Source organism: Coregonus clupeaformis, chromosome 30 (assembly GCF_020615455.1).
Source record: "Coregonus clupeaformis isolate EN_2021a chromosome 30, ASM2061545v1, whole genome shotgun sequence".
NCBI lineage: Eukaryota > Metazoa > Chordata > Actinopteri > Salmoniformes > Salmonidae > Coregonus > Coregonus clupeaformis.
The window spans coordinates 14,263,415-14,290,140 of NC_059221.1; the positions used below are offsets into that span (position 1 = coordinate 14,263,415).

Below are 26,726 nucleotides of genomic sequence, written 5' to 3' on the forward strand. Positions count from 1 at the left end.
CCCTTCCCAAGAATTCCTATAATTAGGAGGGCTTTTCATTTCAGATAGAGTGTGTTGACCGCTGCTTACACTCGTAGCCTTGGCATGGGTCACTATCAGTGGAGGCTCCTCAGAGGAGGAAAGGGAGGACCATCCTCCTCAGTGAATTTCATAAAAATAAAAATATGGAAACATGAAAAAAGTTTTTAGATAAAACGATACTAAATATATTCACGTCACCAAATAATTGATTAAAACACACTGATTTGCAATGAAGGTCTACAGTAGCCTCAGCAGCCCTCTGTAGGGTAGCACCATGTTGTAGCCGGAGGACAGCTAGCTTCTGTCCTCCTCTGGGTACATTGACTTCAATACAAATAATACAAAATACAAAAATATCAAAGCACTTTGGAAACGTATTGGAACATATCGGGAACTGAGCAGATTCAGATGTGAACATAACTGAAATACATCCTCCTCTTTTGGATTTGAAGATGACTTAAGACGCGGCAACCCCCCCCCCCCCAAAAAAAATAAAAAATAAATATGCTCCTGTCTGTATTGTCCTAATACATTATATTTATATTCCTTTTCAGGTGTGCAAGGAGAAGCATCGCTTTGAGAAGCTGATGGACTATTTCCATGTGGAGGATGGGAACATTGACTTCATGGTGGCCTGCATGCAGTTCATCAACATCATGGTCCACTCAGTAGAAGACATGAACTTCAGGGTTCACCTGCAGTATGAGTTCACTAAGCTGGGCCTAGATGACTACCTGGAGGTAAGGAGGATGCTATGAATACAATATAATAAGTCATCTAAATCATGTATTTATGAACAGTCACTAAAACCAAGATGTCTCCAAGGAGCCATACATACTGTAGGCTGTGTCTCATGCCTTTTGCGGCTGCATTTGAGGCAGGCAGTTAAAATTGCCATTTTAGGTTATGTCCCTTTTCCAAGATACCTTAAAATGTTGCCTTCTACGGTACCTTCATAATGTGAACCTGAACCTCTCCTTCTCTCCCTCCAGAAATCCAAGTACACAGAGAGTGACAAGCTGTCAGTCCAGATCCAGGCCTACCTGGACAATGTGTTTGATGTGGGCGGCCTGCTGGAGGACGCAGAGACCAAGAACGTGGCTCTGGAGAAGGTGGAGGAACTGGAGGAGCACCTGTCCCATGTAAGAACCACCAGACAGACCAGACCACCCACTATGCCTCTGTACAGGATTGGAATGTTTTCACATGTGTTATAGGTCAAATACACACATGGCAATGAATTCTATAGAATATTTGGCCTTTTCCATACTGATGATTGTACATGAAAAGAGTTCCATGAAGTACCGTAATCAGGTACGTCATTATCAGGTCTGATTGGGTCTTCTCTGCTATGTCAGTCAGTCAGTCAGTAATGTGAAGTAAACCATCCACCATGTTGTTCCAGTGAACCCTTTCTAACACAGAAAGGTCAGAGGCGCACGTGCCGTCATCTGGAGAATTTCAAAACAACCCCGGCTTTCAGGGGCCAGGAATTACGGGGGAGGAGGAGAGCGAACATTCCCAGAGAATTCCTTTCATTCTTGTACAGCATGTTATCCAATTTCAAAAGTGAAAGCTAGCTAGGTCATGTCAACCTCACTTGCACTTGATGTGTCATGCTGCTAGGCATATCACATTTATTATTGATGCTGCGGCGAATACAGTACAGGGGAGAGAGAGAGAGATAGAGAGAGAGCGATAAAGGGAGTGGAACTGGGCGAGATGCCCGGGTTGGACTTTACTGCATCAATGCTTTAATTCACCTCCTCTATCCCTGTTGTCCCATCTCTCCACTCCCTCTGCTTTTCTCTCCATGCCTCCGACCTTCTCTTTCTTTGCTCACCCTCTCTATCCTCTCCACCCTGTACTAGGTGACAGAGAAGCTGCTGGAGGTGGAGAATGAGACCATCATGAAAGTGGCTGATCTGGAGAAGCAGCTCCTACAGAAGGACAAGGATCTCCACGTCATACGGGTAAGATAAGCTGGTGAACACTATTATAATACGGAATCCAATTATCATTACATTTCTCATATGCAGCATCAGATGTACTCTTGATGATTCAGCACAGCCGTAGCGTGTCTTCGCACGTCTTAATGTTGTATTAATATGTTGTTTTGCAACAGTGTTTTACGACACCTGGTTGAGTAGATGTACGGCCATGGCAGAATAACATCAACGTTTGATTAACTATGCTCTAGCAAGAATGCTATTATAGCAAATTGATCGGCAGGATATGGAATGATTATGATCCTGTATAGTTTGTGGAGTCATTTCTCTCTATCTCCCCCTGGTGGTCTGACCCAACAGGAGACATATGAGTCGACCAACACCCAGGTCCACACCCTGAGGAGGATGATCAAGGAGAAAGAAGCTGCCTTCCAGAGGAGCTTCAACATCGAGAAGCGCCTGCTGGAGATGGAACAGCAGGGGACCATCCGCCTCCGCAAGAAGCCAGATGGGGACATCGCCATCGAGCCCCTGGGAGGGGGTGGTGGTGGTGGTGGTGGTGGTGGAGGAGGGAGTGGAGGTCCAGGTGTGCCTCAGGGTGACTTTGGGCAGAACAGAGGGTTCTCAGTGGGGCCTGGAGGAGTAACAGGGCCAGGAGGACCAGGAGGACCAGGGACTAGTCTACCATCAGCCAGTGAAGCACCTCCTCCCCCGCCTCCCCCTCCACCGCCTCCTCCTCCTCTGCCCTCTGCTTTAGGTACAGTACCATGATCAGTTATACTATTTCACATCATTGTGCCGACTCCAACTGTACTGTGTTGGCTTTCTTTTAACATTGTCCTTCATAGCAGGGGATCTCAACCTTTTCCATTCCAAATTCCAAGGGCCACTGAAAGGTTGAGAATCAATACTTTACAGCACAAACTATGATGGATGCGTAACCAGGCCAGCACAGTACAGCTCAGCTCGGCTCTGTAGTGTGAAAAGGGTATTACTGTCTGTGCTAAACAGTGTGTGTGGTATACATGTATGTATGAGAGAGGAAGTCACTAGAGTCCAAATGGACATAGGGGACATAGGTCTATGAGGGCAGATCTATTTTAGAGTTGCCCTCTGTGCCCTTTTGTGCCCAGCCAGGTGATTGGTCAAAGTAGGGCCCGGGCCCCGCCAGTCCAGACAGGAAAGGGAAACGCTAGGGTGTTTCCTCCCTCACTGTGAATCAGGGTGCTGACAGGCTGTGCACATACACACGCATGGCAAGCACACACACACACACAAGGAAACAGCTGGATGGACGCACAACACTAGTGTATGCCATCATAAACCAATATTATGGATTATCTTCTACTCATCGTACTGATTTGGTACAGCATGTTAGAACTAGCCTCTCTCACAGACATTCATAAGCTTGAGATTTGATTATGGCTCATGAGATCAGAGCTACACAGACTTTGGCGTTGTTGGTCGATGCTGACTGAGTGTTTGTCTTCTATTCCACAGGAGAGAATGCTCCACCCCCACCTCCTATGGCCCCGCCTTTACCAGGAACAACACCCAACTTCATCCTCAATATGGGCCTATCAGGTAAGAGCTAACATCAGCCTCGAAATATGATGCATTGCACGTCTGCTATGGTGCCATTATGATTAATCTAAACTAAAAAAGAACTTAGGGTGGAGTATAGAATGTGTTGAAATGAATACAGTACAAGATACAAGTCTGATTGTGTGATGGTAATGTGCCTGATTTTCTATATAATGGCTGTCCTGATATTCTATGTAATAATGAGTGTAATGTCGGTCTGCAGCTATCAGGATCAAGAAGCCCATCAAGACCAAGTTCCGCCTGCCTATTTTCAACTGGACCGCGCTGAAACCCAACCAGATCAACGGCACGGTCTTCAGCGAGATAGATGATGAACGAGTACTAGAGGTGAGTCTACCAGTCCAGGAGAAACCTCCATTTAGGTGCCTTCATCTGACAGTTTAGCTCTTAATTAGGGGCCCGAGTTGTTCCTTGTCATGTCGCGTGGTCAGGAAAATAGGCCCTCAAGGCCCTCCTCCTAACTCATTGTATACTGATTGTCAAACCAGCCCTGTTTTGTTTTTTTGCAATAAAAACTAAACAGAAAACTCCTAACTGAAACAATTATCTTTGTCATAGAAAATGTACATGCTTTGAGGTATCACATTTGACTGAGTGTGTGGTGTGTGTTGTCTGTCTATAGGAGCTGGATGTGGAGAAGTTTGAGGAGCTTTTTAAGACCAAGGCCCAGGGTCCTTTGGTGGACCTGAGTGGTCCCAAGACCAAAGTGTCTCAGAAGGCTGCCAACAAGGTCAGCCTGCTGGACGCTAACCGCTCCAAGAACCTGGCCATCACCCTGAGGAAGGCCAACAAGAGCACTGAGGAGATCTGCAAAGCCATACAGAGGTACGTACTGTAACCTATACCTTGCTCTCCACAAATCAAATGTATTTTTACACCAACAATTCAGTTGTCACAAAGTGCTTTACAGTAACCCGGCCTGGACCTTCAAAGAGCAAGCAAGAAGCACAGGAAAAACTCCAAAAAAAGAAGAAACCTAGCGAGGAACCAGACTCCGAGGGGCCCAACCATCTGGTTCTACCAGCATAGTTTCCAGTTCTAGCGCTGATGTTTCTAACCGGTCTCCCCCCTCTGATGCTTTATGCTCGGTCTCCTTACCCAGGTTTGACCTGAAAGCACTGCCGTTGGACTCAGAGGAGTATCTGATGTTTCTAAACTGTCAGTATTGCAACCTCTACTATTTGTTTCTCCCTACAGCTTCGATCTGAAGGCCCTGCCGGTGGACTTCGTGGAGTGTCTGATGCGGTTCCTTCCCACAGAGGCGGAGGGGAAGATGATGCGTCAGTACGAGCGGGAGCGGCGACCGCTGGACGCGCTGACGGACGAAGACCGATTCATGCTCTTCTTCTCCAAGATCGAACGGCTCACCCAGAGGATGAATATTATTACGTTTGTAGGGAACTTCTCAGACAACGTCAGCATGCTAACCCCGCAGCTCAACGCCATCATCGCAGCGTCCGCATCCGTCAAGTCTTCACCAAAGTTAAAACGAATGCTAGAGGTAAGGGTTCTCTCTTGGATTCCATCATCAGGGATTAAAGTAGTTTGAATTGGATGAGAAGCATCCTTTCAGTTTAGCAATCAGTGGTGAGTTTAGCACTAAAATCATCTAGGCCAGTTGTAGGCAATGGATCTTAGTGCTACAACTATTTTGGGAAACTCTGTTGTTTTTGCTTGACCCTGGCCATGTTTTTATGGTGCTAAAATGTGTATTCTTACTTTCTGTGCGCTCATAGATCATCTTAGCCCTGGGAAACTACATGAACAGCAGCAAGAGAGGCTCTGTGTATGGCTTCAAACTACAAAGTCTTGATCTGGTGAGTACTGTACGAAACAAAGTAGCTCATTTTAGAGAGCTGCTGTGTGCAAGTCCTCAAGCGACTTCTCAAGTGTTGACTGTATCTTCAAGGGGCTACACTTTGAACTTTTTTCAAGATGTACTCTTCCAGAATGAAAAGGGCCTTGGCTGATATGTATTCTGGCCATGTATTCAGTTTCAAGTGCTCAGTTTATCTCCATATTAGTTATACAAGGCTATAATTATACACTTGTTTCAAGCGTGATAAAAGAGGCTTGGCTGATATGAATTGCTCTCCTCCCCCAGCTGCTGGACACCAAGTCTACAGACAGGAAGATGACTCTGCTCCACTACATAGCTGTGGTTGTCAAGGAGAAGTATCCTGAGCTGGCTAACTTCTTCAATGAACTGCACTTTGTGGACAAAGCTGCTGCAGGTGAGTACACTTCTACACAGACACCATGAGACAGGAATGGGACTCCTCTTCTCTTCTGATCTCTTTCTCTTCTAACTTTATGAAGAAGACAGTTTATGTGAACCACAGTAGAATTGAGGAGTCTTGATATTTGTGTGTGTGCCTGCATGCTTATCTCTCTCTCTAGTATCTCTGGAGAATGTGCTGCTGGACGTGCGGGAGCTGGGTAAAGGGATGGATCTGATCAGGAGAGAGTGTAGTCTCCACGACCACTCTGTTCTCAAGGGCTTCCTCCAGACCAGCGACACTCAGCTGGACAAACTGCAGAAGGACGCCAAGACTGCTGAGGTAAACTAAACACATCCTATCAAAACTACAAACACAATTGTTCAATACAAGTCTCTAAACGTTTCAACTTCTAAACATCTTCCACTACCCTAAAAAAATTTTTGGGACCGCTAAAGCATGCACAACATTTTTCTTCAGGAAGAATTGCCTGTCTAAAACTACAAACGGGTCAAAACCAAATATAACACAACTTAGTGTAACACGACCCAACACCTCTTCCTAGAAGCAGCACAACAAAGCCCAAGATACAACAATGCAGCACAACACTAACAGGAACTTGACCTCAAACAAAAGGCTTTGTAAAGGTTAGCGATGTTGACAAATGTGTCCCACCCTTGACACTTCTGTCTCCCCATGTCATTTCTAGGAAGCCTTCAACAATGTGGTGAACTATTTTGGGGAGAGTTCCAAAACGACTCCTCCGTCTGTGTTCTTCCCTGTGTTTGTGCGATTCATCAGAGCTTACAAGGTAATGAAGGACCAAACAGCACAGTTCTAACATATATCTTTACCCCTTTACGTGTATATAATATGCCATATAGCAAATGCTTTTACAGTAAAACGAGTGCATACATTTCTTATGCGTATGTGATCCCCCTGTAGGAAATGAACCCACAACCCTATAGTGCCTTGAAGTGTCGCTAGCGCCACACAGGACCATGTTAAGGTGGAGCTTGCTCTCTCTGTCCTATGGGAGTTAGCCTAACCTTGGGTTAGTCTGGGTCTGGGTGTTGCCCTGCTGCCTCTAAGAGCAGAGCAGAGCTGCTTGTGTGCCACAGGACAGGGTGTGGACTGGAGTCACAGGTCTAATAACAGGATGGGCCAGCTGGGTCTGCCTTCAGAGCAGCAGCTGTGGTGTTTAGACTGGGCCCGGTCTCCCGCCTCCTTCCCCCCTGCTTTCCCCTTTCTCCCCCTGCCTCCCCACTCTGACCCCTGGACCAAGGGCCCCACCCTGCCTCTGCTTCCCCCTGCCTCCACCCTGACTCCCCCCCGGAAGGACAGACGGCCCCTGCCACACAGACACCTTCCTGAGATTGTTCTCTACAAGGATTTATGGATCTGCAGGAGCTGTGCGCTTGCGTGTGTGTGAGAGAGAGAGAAATAGAGAAGGGAAGAGAGAGAGAGAGACACAGAGAAGGGAAGAGAGAGAGAGAGAGAGAGAGAGACACAGAACATGTATGGTGCTGACTGTTTAGCTACATGAAAGTGTGTTTTCTTTGTGTTTACTCAACACCCAGATCCATATATTTCCATAGCTTGGCTTAGCCAGTGTCTTGACTGGTATTGAATTGAAGTCTCATTTTGTGTTCTCCTCCCTACAGGATGCGGTGGTGGATAATGAGCAGAGGAAAAAGCAGGAGGAAGCCATGAGAGAGAAGTTACTGGCTAAGGAGGCCAAGCAACATGACCCCAAGGTACAATACTAGAAGTCTCCCTAGCCCTGACTGACAGACAAGGCCCAAAAAGCCAAGAAGATGATCATACTCAAACTGGACTCAACCAACAGTAGTAAAATTGAGCTTATTGTACAATGACTCTAGATAGTCTAGATGTAGAATGTAGACTAAATGGTGGATAATTATGCAATCAACAAAGCCTTATATTTCTCAATATATTTCTCACACTTCCAATAAGGAGTTCGTGCATTTGTATGATTGAAATGATCCATGGGCAGCTCAAGCTATTTGGGGGACCTAGGCAGGATTTGATGTTCTTCCTCCTCTCCCTCCCAGGTCCAGGTAGTGAAGAAGAGGCAGCAGCAACAGGAGCTGATCTCAGAGCTGCGTAAACGCCAGGCTAAGGACCACCGGCCCGTCTACGAGGGGAAGGACGGCACCATCGAGGATATCATCACAGGTGGGCTCGACATGCAGCCTCGCAGGCAGCCACGCAGCCCTCAGCCAGGCCCCAGTAGGAGCCCCAGGTCCCCTGGTCCAAGCCCCAGCCACCGTCCAAGCAGTCCTAGGGGCAGAGGCCGAGGCCAGGCTAAGATCACTGTGGTCCTCAACTGCTCGGCTGGAGGAGCACTCTGTTACGTGGTTCAGACACCACTGCTAGAAGCTATACAGCAGCTAGACAACAGAAGATTCCAGTTCTGAACGTCCCAGTAGTTTGTTTTTGTGGCCTGCTAGTTATTTAGATTAGTAGTGTCTCATCATTATACAGTAGCTGTGCAGCTAAGCAGCAAGTCAAGCCATTGGATCTGTTATGCATGTCACAATAGATCAAAAATGGCATCTTATCCCAATGCCCTGTTTCGTGGGAGGTGCAAACTCAGGACAGTTCCTAACTTAACTCTAATTAATCAACATCTACAGTGAAATAATACAAATGTTAAATGTTAATAATGCTAATAATATGTTAATAATGCTTTTCCTCCCCACTACTAGCCCTGGTCCTTTACAACACTTGCGTCATCTACGTTACGCTACAGACAGTATGGCCCTGTCCTCCTGGACATAGCGTGTGTCTGACATGGCACTTTATTCCCTATAGTGCACTACTGGTCAAAAGTAGTGCACTATATAGGGAATATGGTGCATTTCAGATGCACCCAAATACCTTTTGAGGGCTTTAAGACCCACAGTATTGTAGTCTGGTCCTCCAATACTCCAATACAGCGAGGCGTGACACAGAGAGAGCTGGTATACTGGTATACTGGATACAGATATTACAGTTATAGTACAGTTGCAGCACCTTGAGGAGTGCCAGTGCAGTTCTAGACTGTACCAGGCTGATGGAAGATAGGGGGGTGTACAACAGTACAATAACAGTACAGGTTCCTCTGTCTCAGGTGTGACGTTTTCTCCCCTCCTCCTCCCCCCTCAGTGCTGAAGAGCGTCCCCTTCACAGCCCGTACTGCTAAACGAAGCTCACGGTTCTTCTGTGAGGCACAGCTGTGTGACGACTCCAACTGCTAGCCCCTACAGTTCCTCCCCCTATTGCCAAGGTTGTCCAGAACAGGTGTCCTCTCCTCGTTACCCCCCTGCCTGACCACTGTGCATGCAGCATGACCCCCCGACCTCATCACTCCCTAAGACTACTCCTTACCCCCCCCCCCTTTACTAATTTAGGCCGGGCTGCGCAGTGCGGTTTGTTTGAATCCCGGCCCTCGACTCTTATTGGTGGCAAGTGTGTGTTCTATCTACCTCAAAAGCACTTCTACCTGAATTAACAGGATAGAAGTCAGACAGCCAATCCTCTGAATGACTGAACCTGATATTTTGATATTCATGCTGAATCAAAGGCTAATGTTACAATGGGAATATATTATTATTTACACTGAACAAAAATATGAACGCAACATGCAACAATTTCAAAGATTTTACTGAGTTACAGTTCATATAAGGAAATCAGTCAATTTAAATCAATTCATTAGGCCCTAATATATGGATTTCACATGACTGGGAATACAAATATGCATCGGTTGGTCAGAGATACCTTAAAAAAAAGGTAGGGGCGTGGATCAGAAAACCAGTCAGTATCTGGTGTGATCACCATTTGCCTCATGCAGCGCGACACATCTCCTTCGCTTAGAGTTGATCAGGCTGTTGATTGTGGCCTGTGGAATGTTGTCTCAGTCCTCTTCAATGGCTGTATGAAGTTGCTGGATATTGGCGGGAACTGGAACACGCTGTCGTACACGTTGATCCAGAGCATCCGAAACATGCTCAATGGGTGACATTTCTGGTGAGTATGCAGGCCATGGAAGAACTGGGACATTTTCAACTTCCAGGAATTGTGTGCAGATCCTTGCGACATTGGGTCATGCATTATCATGCTGAAACATGAGGTGATGGCGGCGGATGAATGGCACGACAATGGGCCTCAGGATCTCGTCACGGTATCTCTGTGCATTCAAATTGCCATCGATAAAATGCAATTGTTTTCGTTGTCCGTAATTTATGCCTGCCCATACCATAACCCCACCACCACCATGGGGCACGGCACACAACGCCATACACAATGTCTGCCATCTACCCAGTACAGATGAAACCGGGATTCATCCGTGAAGAGCACACTTCTCCAGCGTACCATTGGTCATCGAAGGTGAGCATTTGCCCACTGAAGTTGCTTACAATGCCAAACTGCAGTCAGGTCAGGACCCTGGTGAGGACGACGACGAGCACGCAGATGAGCTTCCCTGAGAAAGTTTCTGCAGAAATTCTTCGGTTGTGCAAACCCACAGTTTCATCTGCTGTCCGAGTGGCTGGTCGTAGATGTTCCCGCGGGTGAAGAAGCCAGATTTGGTGGTCCTGGGCTGGCGTGGTTACATGTGGTCTGCGGTTGTGAGGCCGGTTGGACGTACTGCCAAATTCTCTAAAACGACGTTGGTAGAGCTTATGGTAGAGAAATTAACATTCAATTCTGGTGGGCATTCCTGCAGTCAGCATGCCAATTGCACGCTCCCTCAAAACTTGAGACATCTGTGGCATTGTGTTGTGACAAAACTGCACATTTTAGAGTGGCTTTTATTGTTCCAGCACAAGGTGCACCTGTGTAATGATCATGCTATTTAATCGGCTTCTTGATATCCCACACCTGTCAGGTGGATGGATTATCTTGGCAAATGAGAAATGGTCACTAACAGGGATGTAAACAAATTTGTGCACAAAATATGAGAGAAATCAGCTTTTTGTGCGTATGGAAAATGTCTGGGATCTTTTATTTCAGCTCGTGAAACATGGGACCAACACTTTACATGTTGCGTTGATATTTTTGTTCAGTATAGTAAGTAGTACGAAATATAATCATATGATCAAGTTGCATCTACTGTAGCATAATAACATGAGCACGGAAAGCTACATTATGTATAAGATATCTATCAGTTCATTCAGGATGTATTTATTTAAATCTTAAAAATACAGTATAAAGAGGTTTGGCTATTAAACCGATCTTGTTAACTAAACAATGCCTTGTTGTTCCATGAAACTAACTAATATGATTGGTTTGGTTTCCCTCTAACCTGGTAACAACCTTTCCTCAACCATCACTCTTTTTTCTTCATTCTACCCCTCTGAACAGCTGAACAGAAGATTAATAACAGTATATGCCACTCCTAAACGCTGCAGGGTAAGGAAGGTAGCCTGAAGCCTGGCCTGTCTGCTTTGGCCCTGGCCCTGGCCCTGCTTGTGCTGTGGCCCCTCTGTGTGCTGCTAGCTACAGTCTATGGTGTTGCTAGTCATGTCAGCTGCTTTAGCCAACCCAGCGCTTCAGATTCATTATAACAGCTAGACCTGCTTTACTGTACTGCACAGCAGTAAGATATGCTATGCTTTACAACAGTCAGATATGCTTTACTGTACAACAGTAAGAAACGTGCAGCTGAGCCTCCATTGCATCGAGATTTATGAAGCCATTTACAACCCCTTCAATATTTCAAACAATCCAACTCACTTTCCCAAAGAGCCAGCAGAAGCGCAAATATCAGGTCCATCTCGTTTCCATATACCTCTCAAGATGGCAGACGATTTCATCCACCATGAAAGTCTTCTTCTACTCAGGTCCCTCCATCATCACCACCACCTCACTCACCTCTTTCTTCCATGTTGCATGCTGTGTCCAGTGTTCTGTCAATCCACCACTCAGTCACCTGTTGATGTCATGTCTCCATGTCCTGTTTTTCCCTGTTAACTGTGACTTGCGGTGTGCTGAGCAGCTCGATGGTCAACAAGCTCTGTTGAGGCCCCTGCACATCCACACAAACACCGACATATTCAGACAAAAGGACATACAGAAAAAAATACAGAAACATTGGTAACACTACTTGAACACTCCATTATAAAGGGCTACATAACACTGTCATAATCATGACATAACAGATGTCGGTAACATTTAAGGAGACATTTTAGAGATGAGAGCTCCTCTCTCCAGCAACAGGCTAGATTAGTTTTATGAATATTTAGCATCTCTTTAGCACAGTACCTCACAGAGCTCGTTGACTGCCACAACTGTGATATTATTATAACGTTTGATTATTATTTTCTTTCGTAGTTATGTTGTTGACATAGTGATTTATTTGAATAACTACACCCCCATAGCCTTGGGTTGAAAAATCCATATTTCTCTGTCAGTTTTAAGTTGACAATGCAAGGCTATGTGAAGGCATCATTCTCTTTTTGGTTAACGGATACTCACTTTCAATTGGCTACCCATTTGACAACATGTAACTAAAATTTGAAAATGTGAAACATAATTTGCAGAAATATACTGTTTAGGATAAGCACTGCAAATAGATGTTCCTTAATCAACAACCTCAAACCTGAGCATGACGCCACTGGAGCAGTTTGACTTCCCAGTTAACCTGAGTGACCCCTCTCTCCCCCCCTCACCCACTCACAGATCTCCGCAGCCAGCCTTTCCTGCGGCACGACGCGCTGATCCGGAGCGGCTGGAAGAGACCCTAAACAACCCACTCGTTCCTCCTCACTTATCCCCCCTTCCCTTTATAACCCCCCAACCCCCCCTACCTGTGTCCTGGTGGTCTCACCCACCCCCTGAGGCTGCATCTCCCTGCAGATCACAGAGACTGAAAGGCGGACAGGACCAAAACGATGGCCCAAGTTTTACGGGGGTATTTATTTATTTATGGAGATCCTTGATGGACACTATCTCTCAACAAGCAGGTATAACTGTAGAAGCACAGACATCAGGTGGGTTAGCTTACCCCCTCTCCCACTGAAAACACAGACCGCATGCACGAAGACACAGACACAAACACACACAGAAAACAGAGGACTACAGCGATCGCCAGTGTGTTGGCATTAAGAACAGGACTGGGCAGAGAGAGTCCAAAGAAGAAGAGTATGGTGGTGAGTTGAGCCCTTAAAGGGGCGGCTCGCCTCACACAAGCAGGAAGGAAGGACACTGTAACTGCATAATGTGGACATGGAACCACAAGTGCCTCCTGCCAAGTGCCTGCCAACGTGGATCTTATTTCCATGAACGTGGATTTCCTCCGATTGTGCAATCCAAGCAAGTTGAGGATGGGAGACAGTCGGTCGGTTGTATAAAATGACAGCATATGTTGACTCTGCTGCTGGGATTTCCACTTCAAAGAGAACAGGGTTGTTTTCATAAGGCACCAAACGAAAGAAAACGGACTGGAACAGGGAGGAACTAGCTGGACTTGACCAATAAGAAACGCTTATTTCCGTTTTCCGTTGCAAAACATTTTAGGTTGTGTGCCCTAATGAATACGGCCCAGGGTTTTGCCATCACAGAACGTCTCTGTCCACAGAGTTAAGGACTGAAGATTATTGTTAAAGAGACTTTTAATCTTTGGAGATGTTTCTGTACAAGCTAGCCAAACCAAACTTCCTCTACTCATGTCTTATTTCTTATTATTTTGCTAAAGAAGAAGTGCCTTTTTGTTTAGACAGTATTATTTGTGTGACTCAGCTATAATTTGTATCTTTAGTATTTTTGTTGTTGTTAAATATTGTATTTTTTATTGCATTTGTTTGATAACATTACCTTCAAAAACGGTAAAAGAATAATCATATGCAATGGTTTGGAATCAGAATTCCAGCTTTAATCACTATACAGTATTTAAAGGTTGCTTCTCAGCACTGTAATCTAAATTAGCTTAGGCCAAGTGTCTTCGAAAACGTTTTATGAGTGGGTAAAAACATTCCATGTATTTGCTTTCTATTACCTCTAACTTTATGACCTACAGTCCAATTACCACTTCAGTCTTACCACTTCGGCCAGGATTCATTCCAATCCGCCTTAGATCCGCCTTATAGTGTGATTGACATTTAGGGCTCTATTCAATCTGTATCGCTGGAGTGTTACAGATTGCGCGATAGAAATGTAAAGGTAATTTCCGATTGAGCCGACATATGCAGCGTTTACAGTGAATGCTGTCTGAGCTAACGTGGAAACATTGCCTTTAAACTTCAATCACGCTGAACTTCCGAGATACGGATTGAATAGAGCCCTTAAAGGTAATTTCCGATTGAGCAGACATATCCAACATTCCGTCAATACAGTCATGCATTTGTTGGTAGGTAAAGAATGCATTCCTATGAGTCTAACCATGTTCTTTATACTCTGTGTCAAATTTTAGAACTGTAATGATTAAAATTTTTCCCCTTAATAGCCATCAAGTAAGCACAATGATTGTGCACTCCGACTTACAATCTGTTTTTCAATATGGTATTTCCACAAAAGGGACAGCGCATATTTACACTACTTACATTGCCTTCATGTTGTATGAGACACTACTCTTATAGCAGATATTTCTACATACATTTGCATTTTGTATGTAAATCAACGAATAGAAGCCTTTTACTTGTGCTTTTTTGTCATAAGGATGAAATAAAATAGTGCCTGATATTTGATGTATGTTGTCTAAAAGATGACTTCCCCCTTAATAAACAAAATGACAATGTGACTCACATTTGAAAATGTCTGCTTTCTCTCTCTCTCGGTCTCCTTCTTTCTCTTTCTCTCGGTCTCCTTCTTTCTCTCTCTCTCTCTCTTGCTCTCTCTCTCTCTCTCTCTCTCTCTGTCTCTCCTTTCTCGCTCTCTCACTCATGTTTTTCTTGCCAAATGAAGGTCAGAGCCACAATGCATTTCTACTATAAAAATCAATTTAATTTCTTATATCAAAAAGAAATAAAATCATAACTAACCGAAACAACAGAGCAACAAAAATCCATGTGTGGGGTTTTGTTTTGCTGAAGTGTTTCTGTCAAAATTAAAACAGATTGTTCCTAATTTACATTATTCAAATTAAAATGTAACAGAGCAGAAATGTTATTAAAATCCAAATTATAGTGCATACTGTTAATAACAAGTGATGGTTAAGCTAGAGCAGTTTGCTATAGGGTTTGTATATGGTGTGTTGTGAATTGCATGCAGTGTATTCTGTAATATAGTATGGCAGTTATGGCTGATCACCAACTGGTTAGAAGCAGCATGTTCAGCAGCGCGTGATTGGCTGAGACTGAGACAGAGATGGTTAGACAGACAAGCCGACAGACAGACGAGCCTACAGACGACATAGACAGACGGCTAGCTAGCGTTAGCAGCAAGGCAGAGGGGAATCAACAGGGAACGCTAATCAGGACGCTAACAGTCCTAACCTTCTGAGGAATGCACTTACAATGAGCAGAAACCGAAATTAGATAGGCATGATGTAATTATTACATACATTCAAAACATAAAAACACACAGCATTGTTGATATAAATTCCCACTGAAGTACCATAAAACAACTGGCCTCTCCTGAAAGTATGTTCACTATCACCGACAGAGACGAAAGCATGTTCCGCTTGTTGTTTTACCGTAGATGGTTTGTTTCAGCAATGTCAGGCGTTCACAGAGGCATGCTTGGTGCCAAACTGCCTATTTTCAGGACGAAACAGTCACTGAGATGGTCCTGAACCCTCTGGGCCCCAATATATATCATCTGTCACATCAAGTCCCCCCAAAACATGTCCTTTCGTACACCAAAGACGTCCTCAGTTACTTCCCCGGAATTGTCATCCTGGAATGTCTGCTTCAATACAATCATATTCCTCCAACACATTACACACTCCATTAACCCATTGACTTTCATTCATTAAGCACATTTAGCCGTTCATTTATACAAGACTAAAACAGAAAAGGTGGTAAAACATAGTACAGACAAACTGCTATATGTTATTTGATGTTTGTATTCCTGGGTATATTTTCAAGACACTTTGTTAATAGGGTTATATATATACGCATGTGTAAATATATGTAACTTTTAGTCTGTGCAAGGAGGTAAAAGACAATCACTCAACACAACGGACATTAATATGTGTGATGCTGACTGACTCCACCATGTGGACATGTGCAGTTCTGATTCCAGTTCCTGAACTACAGTTTCGGAAGTCTTAGTTCCACCAGACATGGTCTCACTCTGCACCTCCAGCATAGACCAAACCAGCATCAATTGGCATTCAGAACTGACTTTGTATTGAACTTGGCCCCCTCTCTTCTCCACGTCTTTCACAAACAACACTTCTCTGAAATGGAACAATGTTTTTTCCCTATACAATTCATACAAAAATAAAAACGTAAAATTGTTCCACTGTTGTTTGTTTTTCTCTACACCTTTGCACAGAGGTAGTGGCTATATGGATGAAGGGGGGAGGGAGAGGAGCGAGGGAGGATGGAAGTGAGCAAAATTTTTAACGAGAGAGTTGAATGAATAAATCTGTCTATAAAATGGTTCTTCCTTTTTCTGACCAGAGGAATTTTCATTTTTCTCTCAAAAGAACAAAATATAATACTGCAATCACATACAAAAGTAGTCCTTCATTTTATACAGTGTTCTCGCTTTCTTTTTGTTGCTTTTCTTTTCTCGATTGGTAAAAGGCATAAGATCAGCGTTTGTCTCTTTGCGGGCGTGGTCTAGACGTGGCTCGGGCATGCCTGACCTCTGACCTCTATGCCAGCGGGTCACTCATGTCCTCATCCTCCCCATCATCCCCCTGTGACAGTAACTCTTTCTTCTCGTCTGTACTAGCCAAGGAGTTGCGACTGTTGTGGGCTCCCATGTACAGGGTGGCGTACACTGGGTTGGTGAAGTTGGTAGGCTGCAGGGAGGGAACACAGAAATAATGTTTGGACAAAGAGCATACAAGGGTCCTAAATTAGGTTTCATTGCAATCCAGGTAGTCTAGAGGCAGAGTCTCATGGAGTGCACTTTTTTTTGATGTGTCAATTTAATTCCTATGAGTTAAGAAGTGCTGCAGTGTTAAAACAAGTAACCTGAGGGTTAAAACAAGTGTTAACTATTTAAGATGGATCAAGTGTGAATATAAGTGAGTGTGTGTTACCTTGTCTGGATCTAAAGCGAAGTCTGAATCCAGGAGTTCCCCAGCATCGTCGTCTGGCTCCCCTTCGTAGATCTTATAGGCTGGGTTTCCTATTTCCACGTTCATGGCCCCGTTGGTCATCCTATGGTGCTGGAAGCCCTTAGCACTGTGGACACACACACACAGTGAGTTTGTTTCTTCTCAACACTTTAACAGTAGCATAGACGTAGCTACAACACAGGAACACACACTGAAAGCACTGAGAGCCTTGAATCAAGCCACTGACAGGAGAGAGAAATCCAGCATACACCAAACCATCACACACCACCAGCTACATGTACAGTACAGGAAAACGATTCCACACAGTCAAGGCAACACCGAACCAAGGTACATTGAAAATGCAAATGTGCTTTTTTCAAAGGCCATTTGGACACATCCAGTGTCTATCCTGGTGAATGCTGGATTTTCCACAACGCAAATGTTCCACTGCTACAATGCAGGCACAGAAGCATCACTGATAGATACAAATATTTATACATGTAGACAGGGAAAGGTATGGATGGGTAAGGAAGAACCAGTCAATCTATCTGTCAATAGACCCCTGCGTTCCTGGGTGGGAAACCCTGTACTGAACAAGAGAGAGGAGGCACGGACAGACAGACACTCTCCTACAGAGAGACCAGCAAAATGGAGGACCGTCACTGGACCGACAGACAAGATGGTGGTTTAGATGAGGCATTGGGGAGAGGGGGGGAAACAGGTGATAGACATGACCCTATTAAGTTACCGAGAACGTCGGGAGCGTTTGCCCGGCCATGCAGACCTAGAAAGAGGGAGAGAGACGGAGAAAAGAGAGAGAAAAGAGAGAGAAAATAGAGATAAAGAGGGAGTGTGATGGTGGGAGGTACAGATGAAAGGTGGAAAAGAGATTCGAGTTTGACAGAATGAGTGGGAGCTCTCACACCCAGTCTCAACACAATGGTTGTTTACTCTAGTGGTTCCCAAACTCTGGAGTCGGTAGGGTGGGGGTCCCCCCCCCCCGGGGACGGGGGCTCAGTTAGTAGAATGCACTAGTAGAATCCTCTTGTCATGGCAGTCATTGCATACCTTAGAGAGCCATTTATAACTTGTCAGAAATGTCCAGATCAACTAGCCCATGCCAGCTATTGTTTTTTAGCTAGGTTTTTTTAGCCCATAGATTTTGTTGCAATATTTGAGTCTCACAAATATCACAAGCATACACATTGGAAATGGAAAAATTTACAGAATTGCAAGAAAACTGTAACATTTTCTCTGCACCTCATTACAAAATGTGTAGAATTGCAGGAAATAAGCTTTAAAACCTGCCAAAAAATTCCTCCGCCAACAAGACGGTTGTGAACAGTTTGTGTCATGAACAGTGCTGGTGCCCATAGAGATAGACGTGGCAGGGGCGCGGGATGCTCCCCAATGCTGGAAGGGGGGCCTGAGTGAAAGAGTTTGGAAACCCCTGGTCTACTCACCCACGCATTCTCCTCTTGTACCACAAGATCGCCCCGACGACAAGCAGCGCCCAGTAACAACAGCAGCAGCACTGGGATGACTATGGAGGCAGAGCCTGCAGAGAGAGCAACATGGACACCAATGAGAACAGAATATATGCAACACATCGACCAATGAGAGACAGACAGGTTATAACATGTATTGTGCTATAATCATGTGTTCTAATCTGTAGTTATAACATGTGTTTCACTGACACTGTAAAGAGACTAAAGTAACTTACTTCCACTGGAGACAGGAGAATCCACAGGAGAGGCAATGACTTCACATCGATACCCCCTCCATTCTATAGGACACCTAAATACACATCACACAGGTTACAGAGAGACCCCTAAATACACATCACACAGGTTACAGAGAGACCCCTAAATACACATCACACAGGTTACAGAGAGACACCCAAATACACATCACACAGGTTACAGAGAGACCCCTAAATACACATCACACAGGATACGGAGAGACACCCAAATACACATCACACAGGTTACAGAGAGACACCCAAATACACATCACACAGGATACAGAGAGACACCCAAATACACATCACACAGGATACAGAGAGACACCCAAATACACATCACACAGGATACAGAGAGACACCCAAATACACATCACACAGGATACAGAGAGACACCCAAATACACATCACACAGGATACAGAGAGACACCTAAATACGTGTGTGTATGATAGGGTCCATCCTCTTACTTGCACTGGGGCAGGAGCGTGCGTGGTTGGATAGAGCAGAGTCCTTTGGTGCAGAAATCTAGACAGGTGTAGCAGCTGGGTTGGGTCTGACCGTTAGGACAGCTGGACATAGACAGGTACACAGACACAAGGACAGAGAGAGTGAGTGAACAAACAACACCAGATAATTGTTTTTGAGGATAACACCAGGATAACTCGTATATTAAGATAAAACAAACTGGGGACTGAGCAGAATGTGTGTGTAAGGTGTGTGTGTGTGACTGAGCAGTGTGTGTGCATCTGTGCATGTGTGAGCGTGAACGGACTGAACAGTGTGTGTGTGTGTGTGTGTGTGTGTGTGTGTGTGTGTATGTAGCATGCACTCCTACCTGCACATGACCTCTCCTGAGGCTTTGGGCAGACACTTGCCGTTGGGTCCGCAGTACTCGCACTTGTCCAGCTCACATAGCTGTCCGTGGAACTGAGGGGGACAGCGACACAGCTTGGTGGAATTGGCTGTCTGCAGACACTTCCCCTCATTCTTACAGTAATCCTCACATTTACCTGGAGGGGGGTGAGCAGATTGAGAGGCAGAGAAATAGAGCTTACAGTCTCACAGTGAAGACTCTCCTTTTGAGCCATTTCTGATTAGTGATTAAGTATTGCATTAAGAAGTGGATTGAAGACAGGTTATTTAAATGTTTTTTGCTGAACTGCTTCAAAATAAATAATTAAAATCAGACGAATGACAGATCCAGATGAAAATACAGGAACTATACTTTTCGGTACACTGTTATACCAAGCTGATACAAAGCTGAATGCTCAACATCCACTTGACTTGGAAGTTGTGCACATGGTTGGGTAAATAACCTCTTATTAACCCTTTATAGAATATGCACTCACTGTATTGACACTGGTCTCCCAGGTACTCAGGCGGACAGTGACAGGTGGGCTGGTTGCCCTGGGATACGGTGCAGTTGCCTCCATTGTGACAGTAGTCCTGACAGGTGTGCAGGTTACACTGGGGCCCCGTGAAGCCCTTCAGACAGCGACATGTAGGGGCCCCTGGAAGAGAGAATGACAAGGTCAAAGGTTAAGTAAGACGGGTGTGGACGTTACACTGGAAACAAAGGGTCATGCTAAATAAGAACAAAAATATAATGTAGGCTAAATACTATGTGACTACCTAACACACATAGTGCTGAATCCTAACCTGAGATATGTTTGGATGAATATCAACGCGCGAATAACATGAGAATTTGCATCAAGTTAGGATTCAGCCCCTAGAGTCTGCAATAGAAAATGGCAGCCACCTAGAATAGTTTGCGGCCACACCAATGACCTACCTGCGACGGAGGCAGTGCAGGCCCCTCCGTTCTTACAGTAGTCTCTACACTGGTTGACCTCACACCTCTCTCCCGTGAAGCTGGACTGACACTGACACTTAGCCTGCTGCCTGGCGTTCAGGAAGCAGTTCCCGCCGTTCAGACACAGGACCGTACACGGCCCGGACGGGGGAGCTGGGAGGAGAGGGGTTGGGGGGCAGGAGATAGGGGGAGAGGTTATTGATAGAGTGTGTGTGTGCGCATATGTACATGCGTGCGTGTGTGTGTACTTACAGAATGGAGACTGTGTGGGAGGGGGTCTCTCCACACATGTGCCGTTTTCAGCCACGCGGTCGTTAGGACAGGTACAGACTGGACCACTGGGGCTGAGCAGACACAACCACTCACACTTCTTCCTGTCACATGGGTTGGTCACTGAATCACAGAGCGATAGAATAGACAGTAAGAACCAGAGCATGATAAAGGCAAACCCCACTGAACTATATGTGGAATAGGGGTCAACAGTAGTGAACTATATGTGGAATAGGGGTCAACAGTAGTGAACTATATGTGGAATAGGGGTCAACAGTAGTGAACTATATGTGGAATAGGGGTCAACAGTAGTGAACTATATGTGGAATAGGGGTCAACAGTAGTGCACTATATGTGGAATAGGGGTCAACAGTAGTGAACTTTATGTGGAATAGGGGTCAACAGTAGTGCACTATATGTGGAATAGGGGTCAACAGTAGTGCACTATATGTGGAATAGGGGTCAACAGTAGTGAACTATATGTGGAATAGGGGTCAACAGTAGTGCACTATATGTGGAATAGGGGTCAACAGTAGTGCACTATATGTGGAATAGGGGTCAACAGTAGTGAACTATATGTGGAATAGGGGTCAACAGTAGTGCACTATATGTGGAATAGGGGTCAACAGTAGTGCACTTTATGTGGAATAGGGGTCAACAGTAGTGCACTATATGTGGAATAGGGGTCAACAGTAGTGAACTTTATGTGGAATAGGGGTCAACAGTAGTGAACTTTATGTGGAGTGAATGTCAACAGTAGTGAACTATATGTGGAATAGGGGTCAACAGTAGTGAACTTTATGTGGAGTGAATGTCAACAGTAGTGCACTATATGGGGAATAGGGGTCAGAAGAACACTATGTGTGGAATATGGGTTTACGGTATTGCACTTTATAGTGAATAAGAGGTCAAAAATAAGAAGTGCACTATATGGTGAATAGGGGTCAAAAGTAGTGCACTACTGTATATAATGGATAGGGTGTCATTTGAGGTATTTCAAATGAGGAAGGGAGCGATAGACAGACAGACAGACACTCACTCTCTGGCTGTTTGTAGCGGTTGTAGAGGACTATGTCTGTGGCGTGGTTAATGCCAGTGGTCAAGTTTTCCATGGGGCCCTTGCCAAACTTGTTGACCCGGAACACAAAGTTATTAATGTAGGTGACGCCATATATGTAGTCCTCAAAGATGTCGATGCTGAATGGATGGAGAAGGTCTGAAGAGGTAAGGAGAGAGAGTTTTGTTATCCATGCTGCTCAAACTCTTATGTAGTTCTGAGAAGTGAAGGCACAACTCTGTAAAACAGTGACACCTGTTGGTGAGAGCAATAGCCTGCTTACAGTTAGCAATTTGGAATCTGTGGAAACGAGAGGAATTTCACACAGAATTCAACATAAAACATAACATCATATAAATACACTATGTAGCACTGAACCCCAACCCTGATAAGTATGAAGGGGAACTGAACTGTTTTTGAGTCCGGTGACGGCAATGACAGGGTCGGAGCCGTTGAGATGCACGCTCCCGATGACAGAGAGCTTAGCGTCCGCCCAGTAGAGACGCTCGTTGAAGTAATCTACTGCCAGACCTGGAGGGAGAAGGAGGAGAAGCAGAGGAGAGTTAACACAAACAGAGACCAGGCTCAGCATACTACAATGTATAATGCTAGGTATTAATGCTAGGCTACAATGCTAATGCTATACAGACCTGTGGGCCACTGGATATTCTCATGGACCAGGGTCTGTCTAAGGGTTCCGTCCATGGCTGCTGTCTCAATCTTAGGATGGTTTCCCCAGTCGGCCCAGTACATGGTCCTGAGGACACAGAGAAACAGTCAAAACAGCTCAGCAGGAAATACAAATGGAATATTTTGCATATATTTATATATATATATATTTTTTATTATTGGCATTCCAGGACAGTTGCAGCAGCTGTGGTGGGTGCATAACTAGGCCAACCCAGTACAGCGGGGCTTGGCTGGGTTTGGCTCAGTAGTGGTAAAGGGTACTAGTCTCTCACCCTCTCTGTGGGTCCACTACGATGGCGTAAGGCTCATCTATCATGCCTGAGATCAGGGTCTTGCGGTGTTGGCCTGATATCTGGGCCACCTCGATCACATCTCTGCCAGAGTCAGTCCAGTACAGGTTACCAGCCACCCAGTCGACCGCTATACCCCGAGGCATTTCCAGATGCCCTACAATCTAGTCAGGGGGGAGAGATAAGATATGGTTGTTTAGTTACTGTACATCTCATTAAGTTGTGAACAGAAAACAACAGCCCTTTCTGAGCTATGAGACTTATTTTGCACTAGACTGCATTCCACTAATATTGTATCACACATAGGAAGTCATGACAGTGCCCATGTTTTAGTGTGAGTGCGGTGTGTGTGTTTGTGCATTTTCGGGTGTGTCTATGTGAGTATGTGTGCATTCATTCCTGCTTGCGTCAGGCCTCACCTCCAGGGTTGTAACACTACCCTCACTCTGGCGACGGCTGCGGTGTGTATTCGACGATGGACCAGACGAGGAAGTGGATGATGATGAAGGAAGCTCGTAGGAGGAGATCCTGCCCGTGTGCCAGTTGGTCCAGAAGATACGGTTGGTCTTGATGTGCAAGTCCATGGCGTCGATGCGCACGTTGGCATCGCCCTGGAAGGTCTGTTCGTAGCGCCAGTTGGGCATGCCAGGGTCCAGGCTGCGGATCTCGTTGTCGTCTGCGATGTAGAGCACCTGTCTGCTACTCTCCAGGTCTGGAGAGAGAGAGGAGGGAGGGAGGGGGGAGATGAGTGAGAACGTTAGGGACAGGGTGGGACGGAGGGGGGTGGGAGGTAGGAGGAGTGAGAGAGGTAGGGAGTCAGGAAATGAAAAGAGAACTTCGACACACAGAATCCATGAAAATGTCAATGAAAGAATACACTATTTCAACTATCTAGGGGTTTGAAGATACAACTGCACTACTAGAAGAAAACTATGCTACTTACTGTCAGCCTTGCAGGTGTCGTTGATCCTGGTGAAGTATTTGTGGCAGCTGCACTTGTAGGATCCCTTGGTGTTGTTGCACATGTGGGAGCATACTCCAAACTGCTTACACTCATTCTTATCTGAGAGGGGACAGGGAGTGGAGGAGAGTTAATAAAGCTACCTCAAAGAGCATTTGAACAACAAAACAAAATATGTTGATCGAGCTCCCAGTGAGCGAGTGTACATTAAATGTGGGCTTGTAACCTTGTAATGGCAATTTGGGATGTGGGATTGAGAGTGATATACTGTATGTAACTTGTGTGTAAATGGTGAAATCAGCTTGACCGTGTTGAGGACATTCAGGTGGGTATAGTGTACCTTCACAGGTGTTATGGCCAGTCTTCTTGAAGCCAGGTTTGCAGGAACAGAAGGAGTCTGTCCCGTTGGTGACGCAGTGTGCCTCGTCCCCATCCCCACACAGAGTCCTGTTACTCCTGCAGTCATTCAGCTTGGTGTCTGCAGGGTCAGAGAGACATTCACACCACAGGCAGGGAAAATAACATTTAGGATCCGCAAACGTGTTGAGCCATTGGAAGGTTAACTGAACATGGTGCTAAACAAACACTGTATTTTCTAACATGCCATGAGAACTGTGTACATGAGTAGACGTGGACTTGGAGCACCTGTCTTGCAGTGGATCTCATCTGAACCGTAGTCCTCACAGTCGTTGAAGAAGTTACAGCGCAGGTTGGAGCTAATGCACCTCCCATTGGCACACAGGAACTCATCCTTCTCACAGGTAGGCTCGGCTGGAGGGGGCTCTGAGAAAACACAACAGAGCAACCATCAGATTTGCCAGAGCAGATAAATACATCAATTTAATGAAATGAACATAATGACTCTGATCCAATGTCCATACTAGCATACCACTTAATATGAAACAATTAAGTAATGTATTGGATATGCATTCTGTTATATGTAGCATAAGTGGTATGCTAGGGTGGACAGATCCAACCTCTCCACAGGGAAGAACAGATCATCAAGGAGGGCACCAGATAGCCTTGTGTTGGTCTATGTGCAAAAGGCCAGCAGCACAGTAAACTCACGGCAATTGAGCTCATCAGAGTTGTCCCCACAGTTATCAACTCCGTCACACTGTTTGGACACCTGCAGACACACACGGTCGTTCTGGCAGCGGAAACTCCTGGTGGGGGGGCACTGAAACATCCCTGAGGGGAGGAGAAAGAGGGGTTAGGAGACAAGGAGTTTGAACAGGCTTTAGGGTACATACCCTTTTCACACTATCGCGACAACCAGAACTGAACTGTACTGGCTCTGATGTTTTCTTTTCACACGGTCCTTTCCATCCCGATTTCAGCCACTGGTGGATGAGTAACCAGGCCAACACAGTACAACTCAGCTCAGCTCTGTAGTTTGAAAAGGGTACTAGTAGACAGGATATGATGTCACAGGATGTGATGTCACTACTCACTGCACTCGTCAGGATTCTCGTCAGAGTTGTCTCCACAGTCGTCCTCTCCGTCACACTTCCAGGCCAGGGGCTTACACAGTGTGTTGTTACACTGGAAGTCATCCAGGGGGCAGTGTTTAGCTGAGACATGGAGAACGGAAGAAGAACAAGTGTAGGTTGTCTATTACTGACCCGGTTCCTATAAATCCTACCACAGGCTCCAGAATCCCTCTCAATTAGGAAAAAGTTAAAACGTCAATATGACCGCTCTCTTTTAGCACTGTGGCCATCTCAAACAGCACCATGAGGGACACACTCACGGGCAATGTGACACTTCTCCTCATCACTGCCGTCCAAACAGTCAGCGTCTGCGTCACAGCGCCAGCGGTTGGGGATGCAGTGGCCGTTCTTACACTGGAACTGGTCACTGTCACACTTCAGCTCACAGCCGTCCTGAGGAACACACACACACAATAAGTCCCTCACTCTCAAACAATGTATGAAACCCTCACAGATCATCAACATCATCAAAGCACAACCATTACAGTGGATGTCCGAAGACAGGATATCCAAATAGCAAGGTTATTTTATATGTCCTCCTCAAGTAAAAAGGCAGATGTCTAAGCTTTAAGGTGAACCGATAACACAGAGGGTTGTTAGTACAGTACGAGTCAGTAGTGTTATCTATTACACAAGTATCTGACCCAGCTCTGTTGCTATGATTGAGTCAGGTGTGTTACCTCATCAGATCCGTCAGCACAGTCATGGTCTCCATCACACTTCCACCTCCCGGCGATACAGCGTCCGTTAGTACATGCAAACTCACTCTCTGAGCACTGCCGTGGCACTGTAAAGACACACAGCAACACAGGTCTCGCATAAGTACTGTATAGCTTTGCTGGAAATGGCTTCCAAATATTTGCCGTTTTTAGTACAAGTCCAAACTCACAGGGGAGAGCATGCACAACACCTCACAACACACCACACCACACCACAAGCATGGGCACTCAGATGGAGGGCAAACAATGGTGGTCAAAGGAGAGCTCCAGAGATTCAATACATTGCATCTTCACTGAAACTGGTAACATAAGTGGTGTGCTTTCCCTCTGCTTTAACTGACTTGAGCGTCTTAGAAAATAAGGCAAAAGCTTGGTTGAGTACAATGGCCTCAGGTGGTCATGTAGGAAATGACAATACTTCACATAACAGTAGAAGCACTCCTTTGGAGCACTGCTCTTGACCTCTCACTGTTTGAGGAGATATCAGGGGGGATTGGAGTTCAAAATGGGCAGCATCAGACATACAAATGACTGCGATGGGATTGAATGGGATGCAATGGGAGAGGAGGAGTAGTCACATTAGGGCTCCAGGAGATGGGGATGGTTAAAAGTGGAGACCTACCTCTGGCCCATGCCAACAGGTCAGTCAGTGTGAAATGAAACATAGAAATTACATGAGGTGAGATGCATAAGAGATGATATTAAAAGAGTAAAGGCCAAA

General features: G+C 45.4%; 2 protein-coding genes across 6 annotated transcripts in view; one reads left to right on the forward strand and one right to left on the reverse strand.

The window, feature by feature from the left end:
• LOC121545846 (formin-like protein 3) overlaps positions 1 to 14,534 on the forward strand; it is a 54,004-nt gene extending 39,470 nt beyond the window's left edge. For 2 of the 5 annotated variants that reach the window (XM_041856714.2, XM_041856718.2), the window contains 16 exons: positions 576 to 761; positions 1,014 to 1,163; positions 1,893 to 1,994; positions 2,331 to 2,727; positions 3,471 to 3,554; positions 3,778 to 3,902; positions 4,198 to 4,400; positions 4,773 to 5,076; positions 5,312 to 5,392; positions 5,680 to 5,809; positions 5,976 to 6,136; positions 6,504 to 6,605; positions 7,459 to 7,551; positions 7,870 to 7,993; positions 8,966 to 9,086; positions 12,479 to 14,534. In XM_041856714.2, the coding sequence (XP_041712648.1) occupies positions 576 to 761; positions 1,014 to 1,163; positions 1,893 to 1,994; positions 2,331 to 2,727; positions 3,471 to 3,554; positions 3,778 to 3,902; positions 4,198 to 4,400; positions 4,773 to 5,076; positions 5,312 to 5,392; positions 5,680 to 5,809; positions 5,976 to 6,136; positions 6,504 to 6,605; positions 7,459 to 7,551; positions 7,870 to 7,993; positions 8,966 to 9,057 (2,334 nt within the window). In that variant the 3' untranslated portion in view covers positions 9,058 to 9,086; positions 12,479 to 14,534. Of the gene's footprint in view, positions 1 to 575; positions 762 to 1,013; positions 1,164 to 1,892; positions 1,995 to 2,330; positions 2,728 to 3,470; positions 3,555 to 3,777; positions 3,903 to 4,197; positions 4,401 to 4,772; positions 5,077 to 5,311; positions 5,393 to 5,679; positions 5,810 to 5,975; positions 6,137 to 6,503; positions 6,606 to 7,458; positions 7,552 to 7,869; positions 7,994 to 8,965; positions 9,101 to 11,161; positions 11,210 to 12,478 lie in introns of all 5 variants that reach the window. The other 3 variants (XM_041856717.2, XM_041856715.2, XM_041856716.2) reach the window with 3 other exon arrangements.
• A 177-nt stretch (positions 14,535 to 14,711) lies between these two features.
• Positions 14,712 to 26,726, reverse strand: part of LOC121545850 (low-density lipoprotein receptor-related protein 1) — a 147,986-nt gene continuing 135,971 nt past the window's right edge. Inside the window, 22 exon segments of the mRNA XM_041856721.2 lie at positions 14,712 to 16,709; positions 16,953 to 17,097; positions 18,434 to 18,480; positions 18,482 to 18,528; positions 18,694 to 18,767; positions 19,180 to 19,281; positions 19,548 to 19,722; positions 20,062 to 20,223; positions 20,505 to 20,678; positions 20,778 to 20,918; positions 21,835 to 22,011; positions 22,264 to 22,383; positions 22,503 to 22,609; positions 22,815 to 22,996; positions 23,252 to 23,544; positions 23,776 to 23,895; positions 24,134 to 24,271; positions 24,439 to 24,576; positions 24,862 to 24,984; positions 25,248 to 25,367; positions 25,547 to 25,679; positions 25,967 to 26,073. Of these exon segments, the coding sequence (XP_041712655.2) occupies positions 16,560 to 16,709; positions 16,953 to 17,097; positions 18,434 to 18,480; positions 18,482 to 18,528; positions 18,694 to 18,767; positions 19,180 to 19,281; positions 19,548 to 19,722; positions 20,062 to 20,223; positions 20,505 to 20,678; positions 20,778 to 20,918; positions 21,835 to 22,011; positions 22,264 to 22,383; positions 22,503 to 22,609; positions 22,815 to 22,996; positions 23,252 to 23,544; positions 23,776 to 23,895; positions 24,134 to 24,271; positions 24,439 to 24,576; positions 24,862 to 24,984; positions 25,248 to 25,367; positions 25,547 to 25,679; positions 25,967 to 26,073 (2,975 nt within the window). The 3' untranslated portion in view covers positions 14,712 to 16,559.